The sequence below is a fragment of the Hippoglossus stenolepis genome, chromosome 15 (genome assembly GCF_022539355.2).
Source record: "Hippoglossus stenolepis isolate QCI-W04-F060 chromosome 15, HSTE1.2, whole genome shotgun sequence".
Classification (NCBI taxonomy): domain Eukaryota; kingdom Metazoa; phylum Chordata; class Actinopteri; order Pleuronectiformes; family Pleuronectidae; genus Hippoglossus; species Hippoglossus stenolepis.
Genome location: NC_061497.1, coordinates 5,378,449 through 5,398,292, shown reverse-complemented (window position 1 = coordinate 5,398,292; position 19,844 = coordinate 5,378,449). Strand labels below are relative to the sequence as shown.

At 42.9% G+C, this 19,844-nt stretch overlaps 1 protein-coding gene across 2 annotated transcripts in view; it reads left to right on the top strand.

The window, feature by feature from the left end:
* The window catches only part of spns2 (spinster homolog 2 (Drosophila)), a 68,376-nt gene extending 52,469 nt beyond the window's left edge, over positions 1-15,907 (top strand). Inside the window, exons 10-13 of one of the 2 annotated variants that reach the window (XM_035178018.2) lie at positions 359-457; positions 4,366-4,529; positions 7,752-7,788; positions 12,460-15,907. In XM_035178018.2, the coding sequence (XP_035033909.1) occupies positions 359-457; positions 4,366-4,529; positions 7,752-7,788; positions 12,460-12,513 (354 nt within the window). In that variant the 3' untranslated portion in view covers positions 12,514-15,907. Of the gene's footprint in view, positions 1-358; positions 458-4,365; positions 4,530-7,751; positions 7,799-12,459 lie in introns of both variants that reach the window. The other variant, XM_035178019.2, reaches the window with a different exon arrangement.
* Positions 15,908-19,844: the final 3,937 nt, after the last annotated feature.

Here is a 19,844-nt window from a genome sequence, read left to right as displayed (position 1 = left end):
TGACCGATCCTCAAGAAAACAAATGGAAAGGAGACGTTCTCTGATGTATGATGTGGGACATGACAGTGAAAACAGGCGGTTGATTCAGCCAAGACTTCCCGTAAAGAGCATTTTACCAACCAGCTCCTTAATTTATAATTAGGCTGGAGACTGAAGGGATAAACACAGACAATTACTCTTTTGTTTTTCATTGTGACTGACTGGTCTGTCTGACTTGTCCTGACCCACAGAGCCTCTATGTGTATAATTGATGACAGTAGAGGTTGTTGTAACATGGCTGACTGAATCGTCCCACCATGGTCTCTTCATCACAACATCATGTATTTTTAACCTTCTGTTTCCTCCTGTCTCTGTGCAGTTTGTCGTTATTCCAACCCGGAGGGCAACGGCAGTCGCCTTTCAGAGCTTCACCTCGCATCTCCTGGGCGACGCGGGAAGTCCGTACCTAATAGGCCTGGTAAGACTCTCCCAGAGGCAACCGTAGTCGTTTTCAGACATGTGAATGTCCTGACAATGGGGTTAGGACATTCTCCGGAGTTTAACTTTCACATATGAAAGACGATATTCTCCAGTCACAACAAGAGAAAACTCTCCAGTGTTAGAATGAGGGGTGACAGCCGGGTAGAGCATCAAGGAGGCAGGACAGGACGTAGACATTTAGCTGTGTCTTCTTCGTGTATGACACCTCTTTTTCATCCTGAGATTTGTTGTTTTTTGCGTCTGTCACGTGTTACAAATGTCATCAACGCACCCACTCGCTCACAGATTATCTCCTGTTGTGTTCTCATTTGCGATTTTCGCGTACAGCCCCTACAAGCACTGAACTCCGGATAATCTCCTGACTTTATCCGTTCAGTGCATGTCTGACAGCAGTGAATGTGTGCTGATCAGTGTGTGAAGGGGAATATTTAAGAATGATTCAGGTCTGAAATCCCACAGCTGGAACGCACCTCTACCACACATGTGTTAGCACCCTGTTCATGCACAGACACACATACATGCATTCAGTTCAGCCCGTGCTTTAAGTGTAAGTGGGCCAGTGCAAAGTGAGGCACAAGAGCAGCTTTTAGCACACGTCTCAGGAGATCTGGCGAGCCGAGTCGTGATTTCACCGCTCTGCTTTTCAGGCTGTCAGTGGCGTTTTCCGGTAAATCTCGCAGTTCCCCCTGGAGGGACCGGTGTTACTGTATTTGATTGGTTAACAGATGAGACAGTGGCTCTTATACTGGGACACAAGGCCTCTCAAGGTCACGGTCCCCCCCCTCACACACACACACATATACCCAAAGAGTAGCATCCAGTAGGGCAGAACACAAGTGCTGCTTGCTATTCAGCGGAGTGTGAAACAGGATTCACCTCAGACTGTCAAACTGCATTCTTATCGTTCCAAAGAGAGAGGGAACATTTGTCTCGTTAAATAGTAACTCCATGGAGGTAAACATCCTCTACGCCGTACTTGAGCATGCAGAACAAACTGTGCATAGACATCACGCAAACACATGCTATGCAAATAACATAGCATCCATACCATAATCTACGCCATAGCCAAACATAACTATTTATATCAGTATGATGACGGTACTTATGGACTAATGGTGTCAGTGAATTGCTGAGGGAGAATAGACGGCTGTAGTGTTATGTGTTTACTTTGTGTTTTACCATCGTGCCTCTGGCTCACAGCCCAGGTCATGTTAACAAAGGCAGTGTGAGTCTTTGATTAGTGAATCAAACCGATCTCCAACACACACAGCTGTCTGTCGAGCCACATTGACAGTGTCCTGGGTTTTTCTCTCCCTCTTAAATGGAAATGTTAAACTGTTGTCAGAACCAGATAAAAGGCGCTGTACGTTAAATCTCCAAGTACTGACAAGTTCCTCAAAAGACTGGCACTGAAAAATAAAATCCACGTTCTGGGAATCAGGCTCAAAGGCCGCATTGGCGCTGTATTGTCTCTTTCGCAGATCAAATGAAAACCCAGTGTCGTCTGATAATGTACAAACTTCCTATTAGAGAGACAGCACTTTGAAGACCTGCCTAACTCACTGTCACTTTCATTCTGTTGATGTAAACGTTTCAATTAGTGTTGAAACTGAGTCACACAAACAAATCAAGAATTTTGCTTGCAGATTAAAGACAGGGTTGGTAATCCTGGAAAATCTAGCAAGAGCAGACTACACTTTGAAAATATGGAACCGATACATCCCACTACCTCCTCTCCCCCCTCTCGTCGAAACTACACCTGAAAAGAATACATGAACGTGTACTGACTGACAACTGCTAGAACTTTTACATGACTTGCTTGCCAACCACTGGCTACTGTCTCTGCTCCGGTGGTGTATGTCTCCCCGGCTGAAAACTCCCTCTCACAGGCAGGGTGCACACAGACAGACAGGGCGGTTACTGACAGACAATGATTGCTTGTGTTTGTTACAGTCCTGCGACGGCCACAGTTATTTCAGTTTTTTCTTGTTTTATTTATTGAGGGGATGTGAAAAGGATTTCAACATATAATATAAAGACGTGTTTCAGAAACAGATTACCAACCCTACCTTTTAAGTGTTTAAGTTCTTAAGCAAATATTCCCCACATTAGCTAGGCGTTGCGATTATCTGCTTTAAATCATTGTAAATTAAAATATTTTGGTTTTGAACTGTGAGTTTGACGAATAAAACTATTTGAAGATGTTATCTTGGGCTCACAGGTCCTTTAATGGCCAAATCTAATAAAGTAAATGACAAAATAAACTTATGAAAATGACCAACAGATTACTTGATGATTAGAATAACCGTTTTTAAATGCTTACACCACTTGTGGAAACAAGAGGCTAATGGCTCCATTATTCCAACAATATTCCAGTGTCCAGGCTCCAAATGTCAGCATAATGCAGCCTGAAAACAAACACACACAGACACTGTCAAGCGGAATTACCCAGACACGGCCTCACAGTGAGCCAGCCACCGCGGTCTTCTCCATCCAGCCTCGAGGGTCACGACTTTCTCCTCTGAGTAATGCAGCCAATGTCCGGGGGTTTCTCACTCCTCCACAAACCCCCGACCAACTCAAGTGCTCCAAGTGCGTCACTACTCACCGCCTCAGTTCCTGAACTGAGGTTTAGCACGCGAGTGCGATGTGCTCGTCGTGACGCACAGGGAGCGCGGCCTGATACAGAGTTGCCCGTGTCAACTGGCGCGAATCCTGTGAATGAGCAAAGTGGAGAATCTCAAGGAAAATAGACTGGGATTATTGCTAAGCAACCACAGGAGAAAGTGAGCGAATCAGTGGATCAGTCATTTTCACAATGGGGTTATGGGCCACACAGATCTGCCGACGATGTGCTCAACCCTGCAATCCAATGTGGGGTTTCCGGTGCAAACACAACTACCACTTTAGTGCATCTGGAATTCTCCTGAGCCAGCATCCCCTCTATCAGCACGTAGACCAGAGGGGAGGCAGTTGTCTTGTACGACTCCCCTGACAAACACATAATGGACTTCTCCTATAGTGCACGGGTAGGACATGGCCACGGGCAGAGTGGGTGGCGGGGGAACGCCTGGAATAATCTCTCAGCAATCTCCCAAGAAATTCCGCCTGGATAATTAGTCATGCAGCGAGTCGTAATGTATTTTTAGCTAAACTGCACTGTGTACGTTGCAGGCAATTAACTGTACCTGACAAAATACACTCTGCACTGGCCACTCACACACACACACACACACACACACACCTCATGATGCATGCATGCGCTTTGCACACGCACATGTGAAGACATTCTGTGTGCACACGAACGCTCCCTCCAACATCCTTCGATCAGCAGTTCTCCAGATCTCCCCATAAAGAAAGTCATTCTGCTGACGCTAACATATAATCAATGTGCTTCAGCCAGGGTGACCTACGGCCGCTCACACAGAGACGAGAAGCCCTGTCTCGTTCCCGCTGTGCATACCTCCGCACAATCTGCTAAAAGCGGCCTCCTCTCCATCACGTTTGTCAGCGCGGTGACCGATGCGTGTTGGAGAGCTGCCTCATCAGTGATACAGGGAGGCAGAGATGATCACATCACGCCCACCATTCTCCAGCTGGTGTTTTCCTCAGCGCAACACATGACAGACTGACCGCTAAGGCGTTACTGAAGCCTTCAACAGCAATATCAAAAGTCCTGCCCCGCTCAAAACCCCAAAACGCTGCGTTACATGATGCTGTGTGTCATTTTTATCTGCTGCTATGATGAAACATGCAGAACCCGCTCTGGTAAAGTGCGTATCGTGTCATGTAGTGTGTCAGAGCATGGCCGGGATATTTCAAGAACTTTTGCTGGATGATTAGTTGGAATAAAATGTCCTTGCGTGTGTGTGTGTGTTTTTGCAGATCTCTGACGCCCTCCAGCAGAGCTACGCGACGTCAGCGCTGTGGCAGTTCCTCAGTTTGGGTTATGCCCTCATGCTCTGTCCGTTCATCATCGTGCTGGGGGGCATGTTTTTCCTGGCCACTGCCTTGTTTTTCCTGGACGACAGAGAGAAGGCTGAGAAACAGTAAGTGACTCAGACATTGTTTCAATAACTAGTCATTATTTCATTTATTATTTAGTCATTCATTCTTTAAATATTTAATACTTGCTTTGAGCTTTCCTCCACTGACTTTCTGAGTAAGAGCTCCCAAAATCCAAACACACCGTCTCTGTGCTGGAAGAAGCTGAACAAATGGAAATAATATTTTTATTCTGAGTGCCATGCATACATAAGGAGGTTTAAAACTTTTTCTGGACGATGCTATGCCCTTTTTAGCCTGATGCCGGGGTGTGACGTGTGGTCGAGTCAAGCTGCCCAGTGACACCAACAGTGGTGCCAACCCTGCAAGACTCAGAAGGGCCCTGGAGCCAATAGAAAGTCCCAGTCAGCTAAAAGTGCTCCAGAGCTGACACAAGCTGTTCTAGCCATCAATTTAAGTGTGCTTACTTAGACTTTTACCAGCTACCGCCCCTCGTTTTCGTGCATTCATATTTTCCTCTTTTAAACACCAAGACGCGAACACACGGAGGCCACGGGAGCTGGTCATGGCCTTAAAAGGCTAAAACAAACTCACCCGTCCTCTCTCAGATGGTGAGACATGACTTCTTGTTCCTTTCAGACTATTTTTTCCTTCTTTTTTATCACGTCGACTCGCTCCCCTGGTGCCAGCGCTCTCAGAAATGACTTCCTTCCTGTCGAAGATGAGGGACATTTTTAGGCAGGATGGCAGTCTGATGTCTGACGTCTGTCTACAGTCACTTTTTCTTCACCCTGCTGAGCTGGCTGCCACTCGTTCCCACGACAAATCCCCGTCTTGAAGCGAGATGAGAAAGATTTCAGGATAGCTTGAACTAAAAGAACTCATTTGTAATCAGGCAATTTTTGTGGAACTAACTTGAAGGGGATGATTTATTGCATTTTATAATCCAAGGGTCAAGTTACGGCCCAAGCCATTGCTACTTCTTCAGTGTAATGTTAATATAAAAATTTAAAGGGCTCTTTGCAAACACACACTTGTCAGCCTTCCTGTGACCTCTGTTCAGGGCGAAAAAGGGAAAAATGCAAAAATATTGACTAAAAGAAAAGTCACACTCTTGCCACAGTGCCAGTATTAGATACTAGTTCGTGGTTTGGACTATTTAACCACATTATTGCCTGTGTGTGGGCAAATGGCACACGCTCAAAATCTAACCACAGGCCCTTACTTTTCACACCACACGCTCCAGGGCAAGGCTAATGGAGCAGCAGATGGAGTTTAACAGTGCAGATATGAAACAGACACACTTGAATTCACTGGAAATGCATTGCTGTGTTTTCACAGATATGATCCTGAACAGAAATGTGTTGAGGTCGGTGTTTTAAGTCATCGTGTATTAAAGATTATACAGCTACAATTATGAGCTAATATATCTATGTTCTGATAAGTCCTTCATTACAAAGGGATTCTAAAGTGTAACTAACAGCTCTATTAGCTGTAAATCAGTCACTTCATAATGCTATTGAGTCATTGCATAGAAATATAGAAATGTATAATAAGAACAAATCTGCATTTATTATTGTTAACAATCTACTTTATTCACAAGTGACACAAACATTTTTACCCAAATTAATTCACAGTAGTTCATTGGCCGTTCTAAACCTGATTGTTTTGAATTGGCTGTTTTCTTGTCCTCTGGTGATGCTGTTAGCAGTTTTCTCACTGAAACTGTAAAAGTGACCTGCAGTAACTGAGCCATGGCAAAGTAAAGACCAGCTGCAGGACTCAGATCCCACAGATCCCTCACAGATCTCAGCTGCACAAAGAGCTGTTCACCTGTTTATTTAGAGTTGGGTGAATCTCGACTCAGAACAACAAACTGGAGTTGTCACTCACGTTGCGTCCCAGGCGACTGCTACTGGTCCCTTTTTTATTAAAAGTTTATTCATATTGAACGTATCACATGTCAAAAATCACACCAAAATCCACAGTGCACTCCCCTGGGTCTTTAACAACACACAAGCCAAGTGTGAAGCTGATAAGATGAACGGTTCTCAAGATATGCGTTCCACATAAAGACAGACAGACACACAGAGATTTCTTGAATTATTAGATAGATGGCTTATTAGAAGGTTTTTCCCAAAAGTCATTCATATATTGATCTTTTTGTATGATTTTTGACACTTTTGCCTGCATGCTACACCTTTCAGTAGTTAATCACACACCAGCTTGCATCCAGGTATAATGTACACAGCAAACCTGCTGCTGCATACCTCACATAGTTTAGGCCTCAGCAGAACTGTGCAGATTTGTTCGAGACATCCCAAAGAAGAAGAAGAAAATCTAGCTTGAGCAGCAGCAGCTCTTACGTAACAAGCTGCAAACAGCACCTCAGGGACCAAGAAAGTCGACAACATCCACAACTTTGTACAAGCGGGGTTGTTCCATGATTGTGATATATTTGGATTCCATTCACACTCCGACGCCCCCAGTTAATACATTTTCCCTGATTTTACAGTGTTTTTTTTCCCTCCATTGAGTCTGTCCTCAGATACTCAGGGCTATTTATAAAGACGTACAGAGCCGAACGAGTTACTCACTGGAGCGCGAGTGTCTATTTCCAGCCTTAAAGAGCGCTTTATTATTTCTAGGTTGTTAGCTTTTTTTGGCTGCAGGGCCATTAATAGCTCGGGTTCAGTTCATGTTGCCTCCCCACACATTCACCCAGTCCACATTCACACTTAGTGAAGTGTGAGAGCAGAAACGTCTCATCTGTCAGACCAATGCAGTGGAGGTGGGCTGAGCGCTGCAGCCTGGAGTCTACCTGGAAAGCAGACAGAGAAGGACAGGATGTGATGAATGAGATTAGAGAGTAACTAGAATGACACTCAGTGGGGCGCATACCTCTGCCAAGGCCCAACAGTCCCCTTGAATTCAATCAAGCTGCACCAAATTTCATTTTTTTCCATCAAGATCCATGAATTATTCCCTGGGAAAATGGTAAAAAGGTTGAAAAACCGCCCCTGACCTGCACTAAAATTTAACGGCTTCTTCCCTGGCCCATATTGCATCCTTCCACCAAGTATTGTGGAAATCTGTTAAGTAGTTTTTGTGTTTTCTTGCTTACAAACAAACAAACAATTGGGCAGGGGTCAAAACACAACCTCCCTGGCATATAGGTAATACATGCTGCATGTGGTTTTAAAGGAGCTGTCTTAAAGTTGATGTGCATCCTTGATTCCTAAAACAATTCTTCTCTCTCTCTGCAGGTTGAGCCAGCTGGCACTTCCACCCTCCACAGTCAAGGTATGACCAGGTAAATTCCCCTTTTCCCATAAAGAAGCTTTTTACACTTTTAGTGTTTTTCACATCAGCAGTTCCATGAGCAGTTAACGTCGTTAATAACAAAGAGACGGTCCTGGAACATTACCATTTATAAAGCTCCTTCCTCATTACCTGGCAGGCATCATGTAGAGCTGTTTTCGTCAGAGACCCCTGAAAACAAGTTTTTCCCCCTAAACAGACACGTTGACCCGAGGCTGTGCAGAGCTTTATGGTCTGGTAAACACTGCGGGTGATAAACATAATGATACACAAATGATTGATCAATGATTCATTTCCCATCCCATTGTACTCTGGAGTGTTTCTACATTCTTGGAGGGTTGATTATTTGACCGACTCTCTGGCATCTTATCAAAACCTGAGCTGCCTTCTCCCCTTCCTGTCTTTATCAGACTCTCACACATGGTGCAAAACTGATTATTAACTGAGGGGGCACAATATTGGCAGCACACCAGACAACCCAGCACAGTAGGACAATGGCACATAAAGAATAATAAGATTAAACTCTGACTTGCTGATTAGAAGGACAAGGGAACTGTTGTGACTTATGTGTAAAGGTTATCATGTTGAGCCAAAGGTTCAAGGTTTACCCCTCGCTAATCATTCCCTTCTAAAGTTACCTGGGTTTATTTGTGTATAAAGAAATAGGTCATGAAGGTGTATACTGACTGGTGCGTTTATCATAACCACCTCCCAATAATTTCCTGTTTCTTCTGAGTGAATTTATCAGTTTGCAACAAAGGTTTAATCATAAGTTTACTTACAAATACTCAACTTTGAAAAGTCTAGGGATAAAATTGCAGGATTTCTTTCAAAAGCAGTTTGATCATCTGCCAAAATTGCAACTACTCAGAGTATTTGTGGGCAGTAGTCATATTAGTGGATATTTAGTTAGAAGGGCCAAATTCATGCTGAGTGTCACAGTGCAGCAGGCGGAGGAAGGTCGTCCAGTCCGGTGCTTTCTTTCTATTTGATTTATATGCTAGTCATATATATGTTCTTCCCTGACCCCCCCATCCTTCCACAAAGTTTTATGGAAATCCGTCCTGTAGTGTTTGCGTAATCTTGCCAAAGGACAAACGGACAGGGCTGAAATATTAACCTTGTTTCCTGAGGTAAGAAAAGCAAAGACTGATGATCTATAAATAATAATCCAGGGTGTAGATACAAATTCGAGAGATATGTTGCAGGGAGTTCTCCTTTTCATCTGCAGCTTTCTGAATTTCAAATGAAGTTTCCTTACATATGCTCACAACAAAAGTTACAAACAATATGTGCTTGCAGTTGCATCACCACATAATTTCTGGTAAAAAATAAAAAAAGGAGTGCAGTCGTATGATGTATTTCCCATCACAAGCAACTTGCATGGTGCACAGATGAATGTGAGGCGATGGCAGTGTTGGAGGGATGAAATAAGTCTAAAAATAGGTCTGCTTTGGAAAACACTGCAGTATCAGGGCGACATGGTTTGTAGCTTTGTGTGGTCTGACTGTGGTAATGCGGCAGCGCTGCTACCACCAGCAGGGTCACATTAGCATTCACAGCTAATGACAGGTGACATGAAAGGCTCCCGCAAGGCTGTAACACAAATCATGTTTCAGTGGCAGTTTACGCCGTCAGCCTGAGGGTTCCGTCAGTCCTCTGTCACACACAGCAGCCAAAGCATTTTCCCCATGTTGTCAGATGGGACTAAGTATAGATACTTACAGTTTCAAGAGGCCAGATTTGAATTTTCCTATGAACTGATCATTTCAAGTCTAAGAAGAACCCACTAAGGGGCTCTTGGCTGACAGATTTTCAACCAATTGTTTTGAAGGATAATCCAATCAGTGACAAGCACTACTTCCTCCCTTGGGCCTCACTCGCAGATCAATACAGTTCACAGTTCACCCACTCTCTGTTGACATCCTTTACATTGACCCCAGAGCCACAACATACTGCCGTGAGAAACAATTAGAGGAGAAAGGAAGAAATATGGCCCTGTGGTCAAGTATTTAAATAGCAAAAAAAAAAACGTTTTATAACAGTGAGTGGAAGTGACGGAGGGAAATTTAGTGGAGGAGGAGAAAAGACACACACGGCCACCGAATAAATGAGGATGAAGGGATGCAGGGATCGGCAAAGCTGTTATACATCGCAAGCTATTAATCTCTGGTGCTGCAATCCCACTGGAGATCAGATACACTAAGATCCAATTAACTTCTTCTGCAGGAGGAAGCAGCCTCCACTGACTGATTCACCCCACACTGCACGATGAACAGGGGACATCCCCGAGCCGGGGACTGTCAAACGATCAGCGTGAGATCTGACAGCACAGCTCCAAACACATTTACTCAGTAACCAGACATCCTGTGGTATATCAGGGAGGAAATTTATGTCGTGGCAAATCTCTGATTTAGTCGCTGCAGTGCAAACTTTAACTGTTAAAAGTGTTTATACAGCTGCAGACGCATACGTTCCTTCTTTGTGCTCTTATCATGCAGCACAAGCTATGAGTCCTGAGTCGGCAGTGTTCAGTGGGTTCTCGATGGGCAGAAACCACAGGCCACACACACACATGCAAACACACACACACAGCCTGGCTCTAATGTGACCTCCAGCTTACAAGACCTTTCCGAAAGCCCATTGACCCTCAGCTCGTCTTGTTTCGTGATCAGATGAATAACGGAAAAGGCAGAAACCAAAGCCCCTCTCCCTTTCACACTTCTTCGGTCTCTTTAACAAGACCAGTCACTGCTTCCTTCCATCTGTCCTTGAACGTGAAGCCAGTCACATCGACAGTATAGCAATGTCAGTCTGGCGATGATCAGTCATGATTTGCGTCCTCCCAGCCAAAAACCACATCAAGTCAGGTTGATTAGCGTTTGTTTCCCTGCCAGACCAATCAGACCTCCCTTTGGCTTGAGAGGCCAACAGTCTCCAGCACAGGGATAGTGAATCCGTGGGGAGGCAGGCCAACACATACCTCTGATTATCTCAACGCTTACACTGAAACACGTTTTTTGGCTCAAACATTTCGGAGTTTACAGTTTATTAATTGAGGGAAAACGGTTAATCCCAGAGAGGAATGTATTGATCTCTACCACAAAACACATTGTTTTAGAAAATCCGCTAATCCCCCTGTTTAAGATAATTACCCTTATTTGCATGACGCTGTCTTTCTGGAGTTCATCACTACGTCGGGATGTGTATATATGCACAAGTGTGTATATCTGTATTTGTCGATGTCTGTTGGGAGTGTGTATGTGTGTGTTTGAGAGTGCAAGACACTAGCTCATAACATTGCTCTGCCAAGCTCCCCGCACTAATCCTATTGTAGCAGCAGCCGTAGCTCCTGCAGTGGAGCATCCAGGGCACGGTGATGACAGACCACAACAAACAGCGGGACGCTCCGCCATCTCTCTCAGGCATTCTGAAGAGATCACAAGCATGGCAGCATGCACGCTTAATGAGCCAGTATGAAGTACACTTTCCCCTCTGGCTCCACAGTTATGTTTATGTGTTAATGTAGAGAAGGGTGTAGTATTTTAATGAACAATTAAATATAACAGTCTATAAATTTGACTGAGTGAGCCCAATGCAAATAAACAGTGTCTTCTTCTTCTTTGTTCGGTTTATTGGCGGGTGGCGACCAACTTCAAGGTGCATTACCGCCTTCTACTCTGTCTTCTTCTTCTTCTTGATTGAAATGAAGAAGAATTTTAGTGACATTTCCTTTGAATCAAAGGCATTTTCCAGTCCTCGGTATGTAGAGCACGAAAAGCAATTATTATTCGAGCAAAGAAGAAGAAGAGGAAGAAATATAGTATGCCGTGGTAATGCACCTTGACGTTGTTTGCCAACCGCTAATTAACCAAACAAAGAAGAAGAAAAGAAGTAATGGTGGAAATGAAGAGTACACTTACTGTACATCTTTTTTTGCATATTTTAATTTTAATGCTTCTGTCTTCTTCACTAAATTTGAGAGAGATATTTCATTTATTACTCTTTTTTGCTACATTTACTTGACAGCCATGATTACTCTTTACTTTGAAAACCAATATACTCATTCTATAAAATACTAACAGTTTTTGTGGATTAAACAATCCAAAAGGATATAACATAGGTCAATTAGCTCAAACCTACCAATACAAACCAATACAACATGGAAACTCTTCCTAAACATGTATTTATCAGTACTGATAATCTAATAATAATTCAACACTGACTTCAACCATTCAGCTGGGGAACAAGTACATTTTACTCTTTGTACTAATACTTAGTATAACAGTCAGTCAGTCAAATTGTGTTCTGAAAAATATGTGATGAGACACTGAGGAAGAAGCACATATGTATCAAATGAAAACCCCCATCTGCAGATACATGTGTGTTTCTGTGGCTTATAGCTTGCTGCTGTACAGATTGGGGGTGAGTCTGCATTAAACAAACTGTTATGTGTTGGTATGCTTTGTGCAGGAAAATATTTAGGTCACAGGCTGGTCCTGGTGGGCAGACGTTATCAGGAAGGTCCTAACAGATGGCCCAGGAGCTTTCAACCTCAACATTAATTACATGAGAATGTCCTGTGGTGATGCCGGACTCTAACCGCTCTGTTTCCTCCCCTCCCCTCCCTCTCTGTCTCTCTCTCTCTCTCAGGTGACAACCAACGAGGAGCCTCCAAACTCGACAAGGATGACAACATGGAGATAAAAAGGGAGGGCAGCTGATCCACCTCTTTGAAACTCCACCCGGGGTCAACTTCCCTGTTATCACCACCACGATCCTCCTCCTCCACCTCCACCTCCTCCTCCTCCTCCTCCTCCTCCTCCTCTTCCTCCTCTTCCTCACTCCTGCTGCTCTTCCTTTTAACACGCTCATTGAGGCTGTTCAGAACTGGAATGAGGGAGCGTCTTGCCCCTTCCTGAACTGCCTCTAAATCACAGGCTGGTGGGAACACGCTTAGCGGCGTGCTAGTGTGCTGGTGTGCCGGAGCCACCTGACCAACAGCTGGTGTCCTCCTCACCTCTGTCTGTGATCCACTGAACCTTCCAGGGAGGAGGTTGAGTTGGCAACAAAAAAAGAAGAAAAAAAAGAAAAACATGTTCCCCTCCAACTCCTGATGCCATACTACTGAATGCTGATCATGAACCTGCCCTGTCTGTCTGCCTGTCTGTCTCTGTATGTCTGTCTGTTTCATTGGCTGTCGATCTGCACCAAGTGCCATAGCGTCATTACATTCCTTCAGACTTTGCACTGACCACCAACAACCCTCATGACTTCATCACTGTCTATGTTTACATGCACACGATAATTCGGCTTTTGGCTTAGAAATTGGTCCGATCCTGCTGTTTATACGAACACCTGCTGTCACGAAGCTCCTCTGGTGTCCATGTTGCTCCCATGCCGATTTTCCACAATTTGTTCTACCCAGACTTTCAACACTTTGAGTAGCTGTAAAATTCAAGTTACGTGGAGCAAGTGTTGCACCTTGTTAAAATGTGCTGCAAGGACAACGATTCTAAAAGTGTTGCATGGGTTCAAACGTCCGCCAATGTGACCGACATCACATCCCTCTGCACATCTTATCGCAGTATTAACAACATGAACTTGTTTACACGATTGAATGCAGTATTCTCATTATCGATCCAAATTTCGCTGTGCATGTAAACATGACCGCCAACCGAGAGCCAAAAAGTGTTACCGTCTAAAGGTCAGTGAATCGGCCTTAAAAATCGGAGCTTTCCCATCCGCAGCTGTTTCCTATGACCCTCGTATGTGTGTTCTTAGTTTTTAGCTTTTAGCACTTAAATCAGTGTAGACAGTGCCACAGGACATGACAGAGATCAGATTTTTCTGCACATTATTTTTCATAAGGTTGCTTGTGATTTTTTTATTCTCTTTATTGTGTGATTATGGATTTTAAACTGGAGGTTACGGTCTATGATTGTTTCAGAAGGAAGATGAAGCAATCTAGGCTCTTTTAAGCAGACACTGGATTATATATTTTTTATCATTTATAATGTTCTTTTCCCAAAAGTACGTGACATGCTACTCTTTTGGCTTTTAAGGAGGAACACCTGAGTTTCTGTGTACATAGGAAGCTTTTTTTTTTCATGCAAACCAACGGTTTTTATCCACACTGCCTTATCAGTGAGCTGGGTTTCCCTTTAGAGGGGGTAGCTCGCTGATGGTTGGTTTTAAATTTCTGGACACACACACCCACACAGGGGCCGAGTCACTTTTAATGACGGATTCCAGTCCCGTCCATGCTGGTTACAATAACAGCCATTGTTATAAGAGATCGTTTCCCCCTCGCAATTGTAGATATCCCATTCCACTATCAGTAGAAAGGACCTTTGTAAAGAGCTAGAGTCCCACTCGTCAGATTATTAGAAATCGAAATCCCAGACAGGAAGAGGAAATCCATCAGCCCCAGGTCTGACTGACGGGGGCCTCTTATCACTTATAATGGATAAGTGAGGAATCTCCCCTCGAAAGCAGATCCTCAGATGTCACTGCAGGAGCTGAGTCCCCCTCAATACCTGCGCCAGAAGTCGACATCAAGATTTCCATAGGAAGTAGAAATACACAATAGACAGAAAACCTGGATTTGATTTTATCACGCTATGCATTATCTTACATGTAATTATGCAAATGAAATGCAGGGCCCGGGAGGAGGACTACAGCTAGTTCCTTCTCTGTACAAAGGCACTAGCTTCATTAGGATCCTGTTTTTGTAGTGTGTTACCTGGTGGATACAATTTTACTGAAACCTTGAAGCCACTAATGTAGTCAGAGTTGTGGAAGCGTGTGCATAAAAGGGAAAAAAAGCACTTTGCTGACCTTCAAGAAGACACAGGAGGAGGAGGAAGAGGAGGAGGAGGGGGCGGAGGAGGGGGATGGATTGACCTGAGCGGAGGAAGAAAGGGAGACACCGGGCTGGCTGTTGTAGCGTAGATGTGCGAGCGTGACTCACTGGCCGTGTGCGGGTGCTGTGTGCGGGTGCTGTGTGGGCTGTGTCCTTGTTGCCAGATCATTAGCTTTAGCTTCTCTCCAACATGCGTGGAGCTCTCTGAATGTGATTCTGTCCAACCTGATGTGTTTACACACCTACATCTTCTTAACGAACTAAGCTTCTTACCTTCCTTTTACCGTTTTTTTTTAATGTTACCAAATGAGTTTTTCTAATAACTACAATAGAGATAAATATATATATAGCTATATCACGCAGCAACTTTTAATATATTGTAAATGATGGCTTGGATGCAATGTATTTATTTGTTTGTTACCATAATGAAGAATAATCTATAAAGGGAAGTTTATGGTTTGAGTATATTACACTTTGTTATATGTCCTTGGGTTTTAGAAAATGCCTGTTTGTTCAACCTTTTGTATCACAATGAATCAACACAATACCTTTCTACATCACTTCCTGTTTACTGTGATCATAAATCGGACATCTCACACCTTTTCCTCACCGAGAGAACTAAAGAAATGCAATGTGATGCTTTGAAGACGACATATTGGTGTCATTGTTAGGGTGCAATACTTTTGCATTCATTTTTGTAGCTCATGTATGTGTGTTTTTTTTTCCTGGAAAAGAAGAAGAACAAGAACAAGTCATTTTGCACACTTAATGTTCAGGGATTTATTTGAACCATAGGCTGGCATCAACTTCTGTCAAGTCATGCTCACAGTAAGTGCTGACATGTTGTCATCTATCTATATCAGAAGGACCCTTGGCTCTGGTCAGATGGGTCACGAATTGCGTTTCACTTTTGCCAAATTTAGTTGATTTAGCACCAACCCTCTAGGAGTAGAAGTCCATTGTGTCGAGTAATTCTGTGTTAATAATCACTGAAGTGATGTTTTGAGAATATGCTACTTCTTGTCATACAAGAATCGTGTAAAAAGAGACCTATTTCTGATGTTGAACAGAAAACAGAGGTTATTTTTATTTTTAGAGCAAGTCAATACAGGAGAGGTGGCGGAGAAATCAAAGGATGTTATTCTAGAACTGAACTGTGATGCTCCCTCCGGGGGTTGATAGAAAATGTACATGTCTGTAAATCAAATAAACCTATTTAATCACTTCATACCACCACGCTGTGTCTGTTTCTCTTCATTCTGTCAAACATCCATCACATCCCAGTGAAGCACCACCCAGCAGTGCCTCCATTAAGTAACAGTATTTGACTTAATCATTTTCACCTCATCTATATTAGGAGCTTTCTTCTCCTCAAGGCAAAGATAGGTTGATAGTTTTCACACTACAGACGTGTCTTCAGTCTGATGTAACTGAGATGAGCCTTATATGTAGCTATATGCCATCAGGCACCAAATAGTGCACATGTCTGCTTGACTGTTATTTTTTTTTATATTCACATCCATATGTCATATGCGAGTGATTCTGTTGCTTTAAAAATAGACCCCACACCTCCTGTTGTGTTCCCGGGCCCTAATCCAGGCGTGAGATTCTTTCAAACTGACGGCAGGTGGCCTCAAGAATATTGATCTGAGAGTCGATTGAATCGAGTGTCAAGTTCATTTCCACTTGTTTCAGTGTTGAGAAATGAAGTTGGTCACATGGTGTTATATATACAGAGCGGTAATACGTCACATATGAACAAATTACCTGGATAGAATCTATTGTAGCTGGTTTTGTCACTTGGATGTGAATATGAATGTATACGCTGTACATAGTGGGTTTTTTTTGTAGGATGAGGCTTGGGGATTGGCTCCGTACACACCTGTGTAGTTTTTGGGGAGATACTTGTGTCTTTAATTAGTTATTAGTAATTAAATGATTAAAATCACCTATTTATTTTATATATTATAGTATTATATTATATACTATATTCCTTTCTTACTCCTTTGTGCAGCTTATATCAGTCTTTTTATCTAAGTGCTGTCAGAACTGAGTTTATACAAACCGCCGTAATGATGGCACACAAGGATGAGTCAGTTCCAAGGTAATACGGTAATGCAAAAGCTATTTGTTTTTGAACTTTTAGAACAGAGCAGCGTTCTTCCCCTCTCTCCTCATCGTTACTTAAAAAGGCTTGATTTTTATCACAGTGAGAGACGGCCAGAGTCTGTGAATGAACTACTGTATTGTTCAGGTGCAGTGAAGCAGGCCTCTGTGAGGCTCCATTTGTAAAGTAATCTCACGGTCTCCAGAGTGGTTTACAGACGAATTTACACATCACACACGCGACATCCCTGCTGTGGATACAGTCAAGAAAACAAACATAATATTTACCTTCACAGGAAGTGAGGAAGTTCTCAGCTAAAGGCCCTCTGTGTGCTGGCATTCATTAAAAAGGGCAGAGTTACCTAACATGGCAGCTAATAGCACTAATGGACATGTCTATGACAGGGCAACAGAACACTGGGAGTAACGATACACTGCATTTGGACAAAAGAAGACTTGAGACGTCGGCTGTGAGGCCTCTAATTAGGCAGAGCTACATTTTAAACCGATCCTCTATCCGACGTTCCCTCTGTTTGAAGAGGGGAAGATTATATAGGAGCCAGAGGAAGCTTTAAGTGGAGAGTCAGTGTGTGATAGCTGGATGACCCGGAGAAATCAACACCCTTTCCCACAGTCAGACCAAAATGTACCCCCAAAGTCAGACGCTTTAATCTAAAAGTCAACACACCTAGTCATGCAGCGGGCAGGAAACACTCGGGGCGTAGACAGGAAAAAGGGAGCCATTCTAGCGAGTTCTGGAATTTCCATTTGCACTTAAACTCACAGAGGACAAACTTTGTACAAAACGCAGGGTAAATTTAGGTGGAGAAATAGCCACCGGTGAATGTAGAGCCTCAAAATGTCAGCGTGTTCAGGGTCTGAGAGCACACACTGCTACACACTCTGAATCACAGGGGCCTGTTGTTCAGAAGTGTACCCATTTGTCCGTGAAGCCTAAAGTCAGCTTTCAGGTCAAGCAGAAAGATACATCGGATTTGTAAAGCTTTCAAGATTGAATCTATACGTCCATGTTACACTTGAAAGTGACACTATTTCTTTGAGCATGTCCATGTGTTAAACAGACATCTTAAATATTTGATGAGCTTATTAAAACATCGTCTTTGTGTCTGACTCATTCTATTACAGATAACAAGGAGGATTAAATGGTCTATTGACAGAATTATTCCACTATTTTAAGACCATAAAAGGTTTGTTGATGTGGATAAAGTTTAAGGTGCCACACTTCCATTCTATTTAACTCATCAGTATGTACAGGGTGTATCAGTAAAACACTCACTGAGTTACCAAGACAAATATTTAAATACAAGGGAAGAAGGCTGCAGGTTGCAATCATGGTATAAATCTACGGTCTTATTATTAAAGCATTTCAGGAGCCAAATATTAAAAGTTACACTTACAAACTAAAATTGTGGAGGTTTATTGGATATCAAACATTAATACTGTGGTTGTGGGGCGGCTGTGGCTGAGGGGTAGAGTGGTTGACCTTGGTGGTTCAATCCTCAGTCTTCCCCATCTGCATGCCGAAGTGTCCTTGGGCAAGATACTGAACCCCTAAATGGCCCCTGATTGATGTTGAATGCACTAATTGTAAGTGGCTTAGGATAAAAGCATCTGCCAAATGACATGTAATGTAATGTAATGGATATTCAATGTGTGCGAGCAAAGAAAGACAATATATCATGCGGTATATATAAGTTTTTGTTTCACCAAGTAAGTATTCCGTATGCAGTTTGGTTCCTTTTTATGTCATACCTGTTGTGACGGGATGTATGCTCTGTATATACTGTAATTTAAAATTACTATAGTGTAATTTTTTTAGGCCCCTCTACTTAAGAGAAACATTTTTTATTTCCTGATTCACTGCACTTCTTGCTAGATATTTTATTGGTAGCTTGTATGTTCAGTAATTACATTGTTATTTAGGGTGCTACGATATGAGGTGTTCACCAGAGTGCTGCCACAATTTACAACTTTCATGGATGACCAGTTCTACTATGAAAAGTAACTTGATTTAGAGCGTGCAATTTCCTACCTTACTTTAGAGTAATACAAATGGAAGCAGAGTGCTGTGTTTTCTTATCTTCAGAGCATTCGACAGCCCAACAATGTAAAAAAGAAAAATCCTTATAATCTTTATGTTCTATTTAATTCCAAGTGATCAAAGATAGTCTGCTTTGTCTCTAGCAGACCCTCCCTAAAGGAGCGATGAGTGTCAGCAGTGTTAAAACATGTAGAGGCTTTAAATTAAAGACCTAAAATCTATAATAAATACCAACCAGAAACTGGTTCAGCTCAGAAGCATCTCGTTCTAAAATCAGAGCACAATAGGTTTGTGTTGTGGTGAAAGCCGCAGTCTTATTCAATTTCTCGATGTCACTCATCATTGTGAGGCTTTAAACTAACAATATGTCAAGAAACATGACTCACACCATACTTCAGCGAATTCAACAAGATGTGTGATTTATTTAGTTTATATGTTTTTCCCCTAGAAAACGTTACCACCCTCCTGAGCTGGAATAAGTGATTTCAGACGGAGGGAATCTCTGTATGTCTGCGTACCTCATAAATGTTTTTATTTCCACAGGTAATTAGGTGGATCTGATGAATAATTGAGTCCCCAGCACAAAGGACGAGGGAGCAAGTATGATCACACAGAACCAGATATTAGACTATCTGCAGGGGAACACATGAAAGTGAGGAATCTGCAGTATCACACCTCTTCTGCGAATCTCTCACCTCTCTCTGTTCACACCCTACCGTCTTTTCCGACCTGCCTCCCAACGCAGATACACCGATACTTTCGCTGAAGCAAGTGAGGTGGAAACTTTACACAAGTCTCTGTTTGCTCCCAATGAGACGTTTGCCATGTATCCCAGACCTGTGGTGTGATAGTGTCATCTGCATTTGATGTGAAATACTATCATCTGCATGTGAATATGAGATCCAGGGTCTATTTTCCAGAGTTTTAATATTATTTCAGGGTGGAACCGATTTTGTTTTAGTGTATAGGGTTCAGAGCGTATCGTATTTGTATTCCACGAAAATA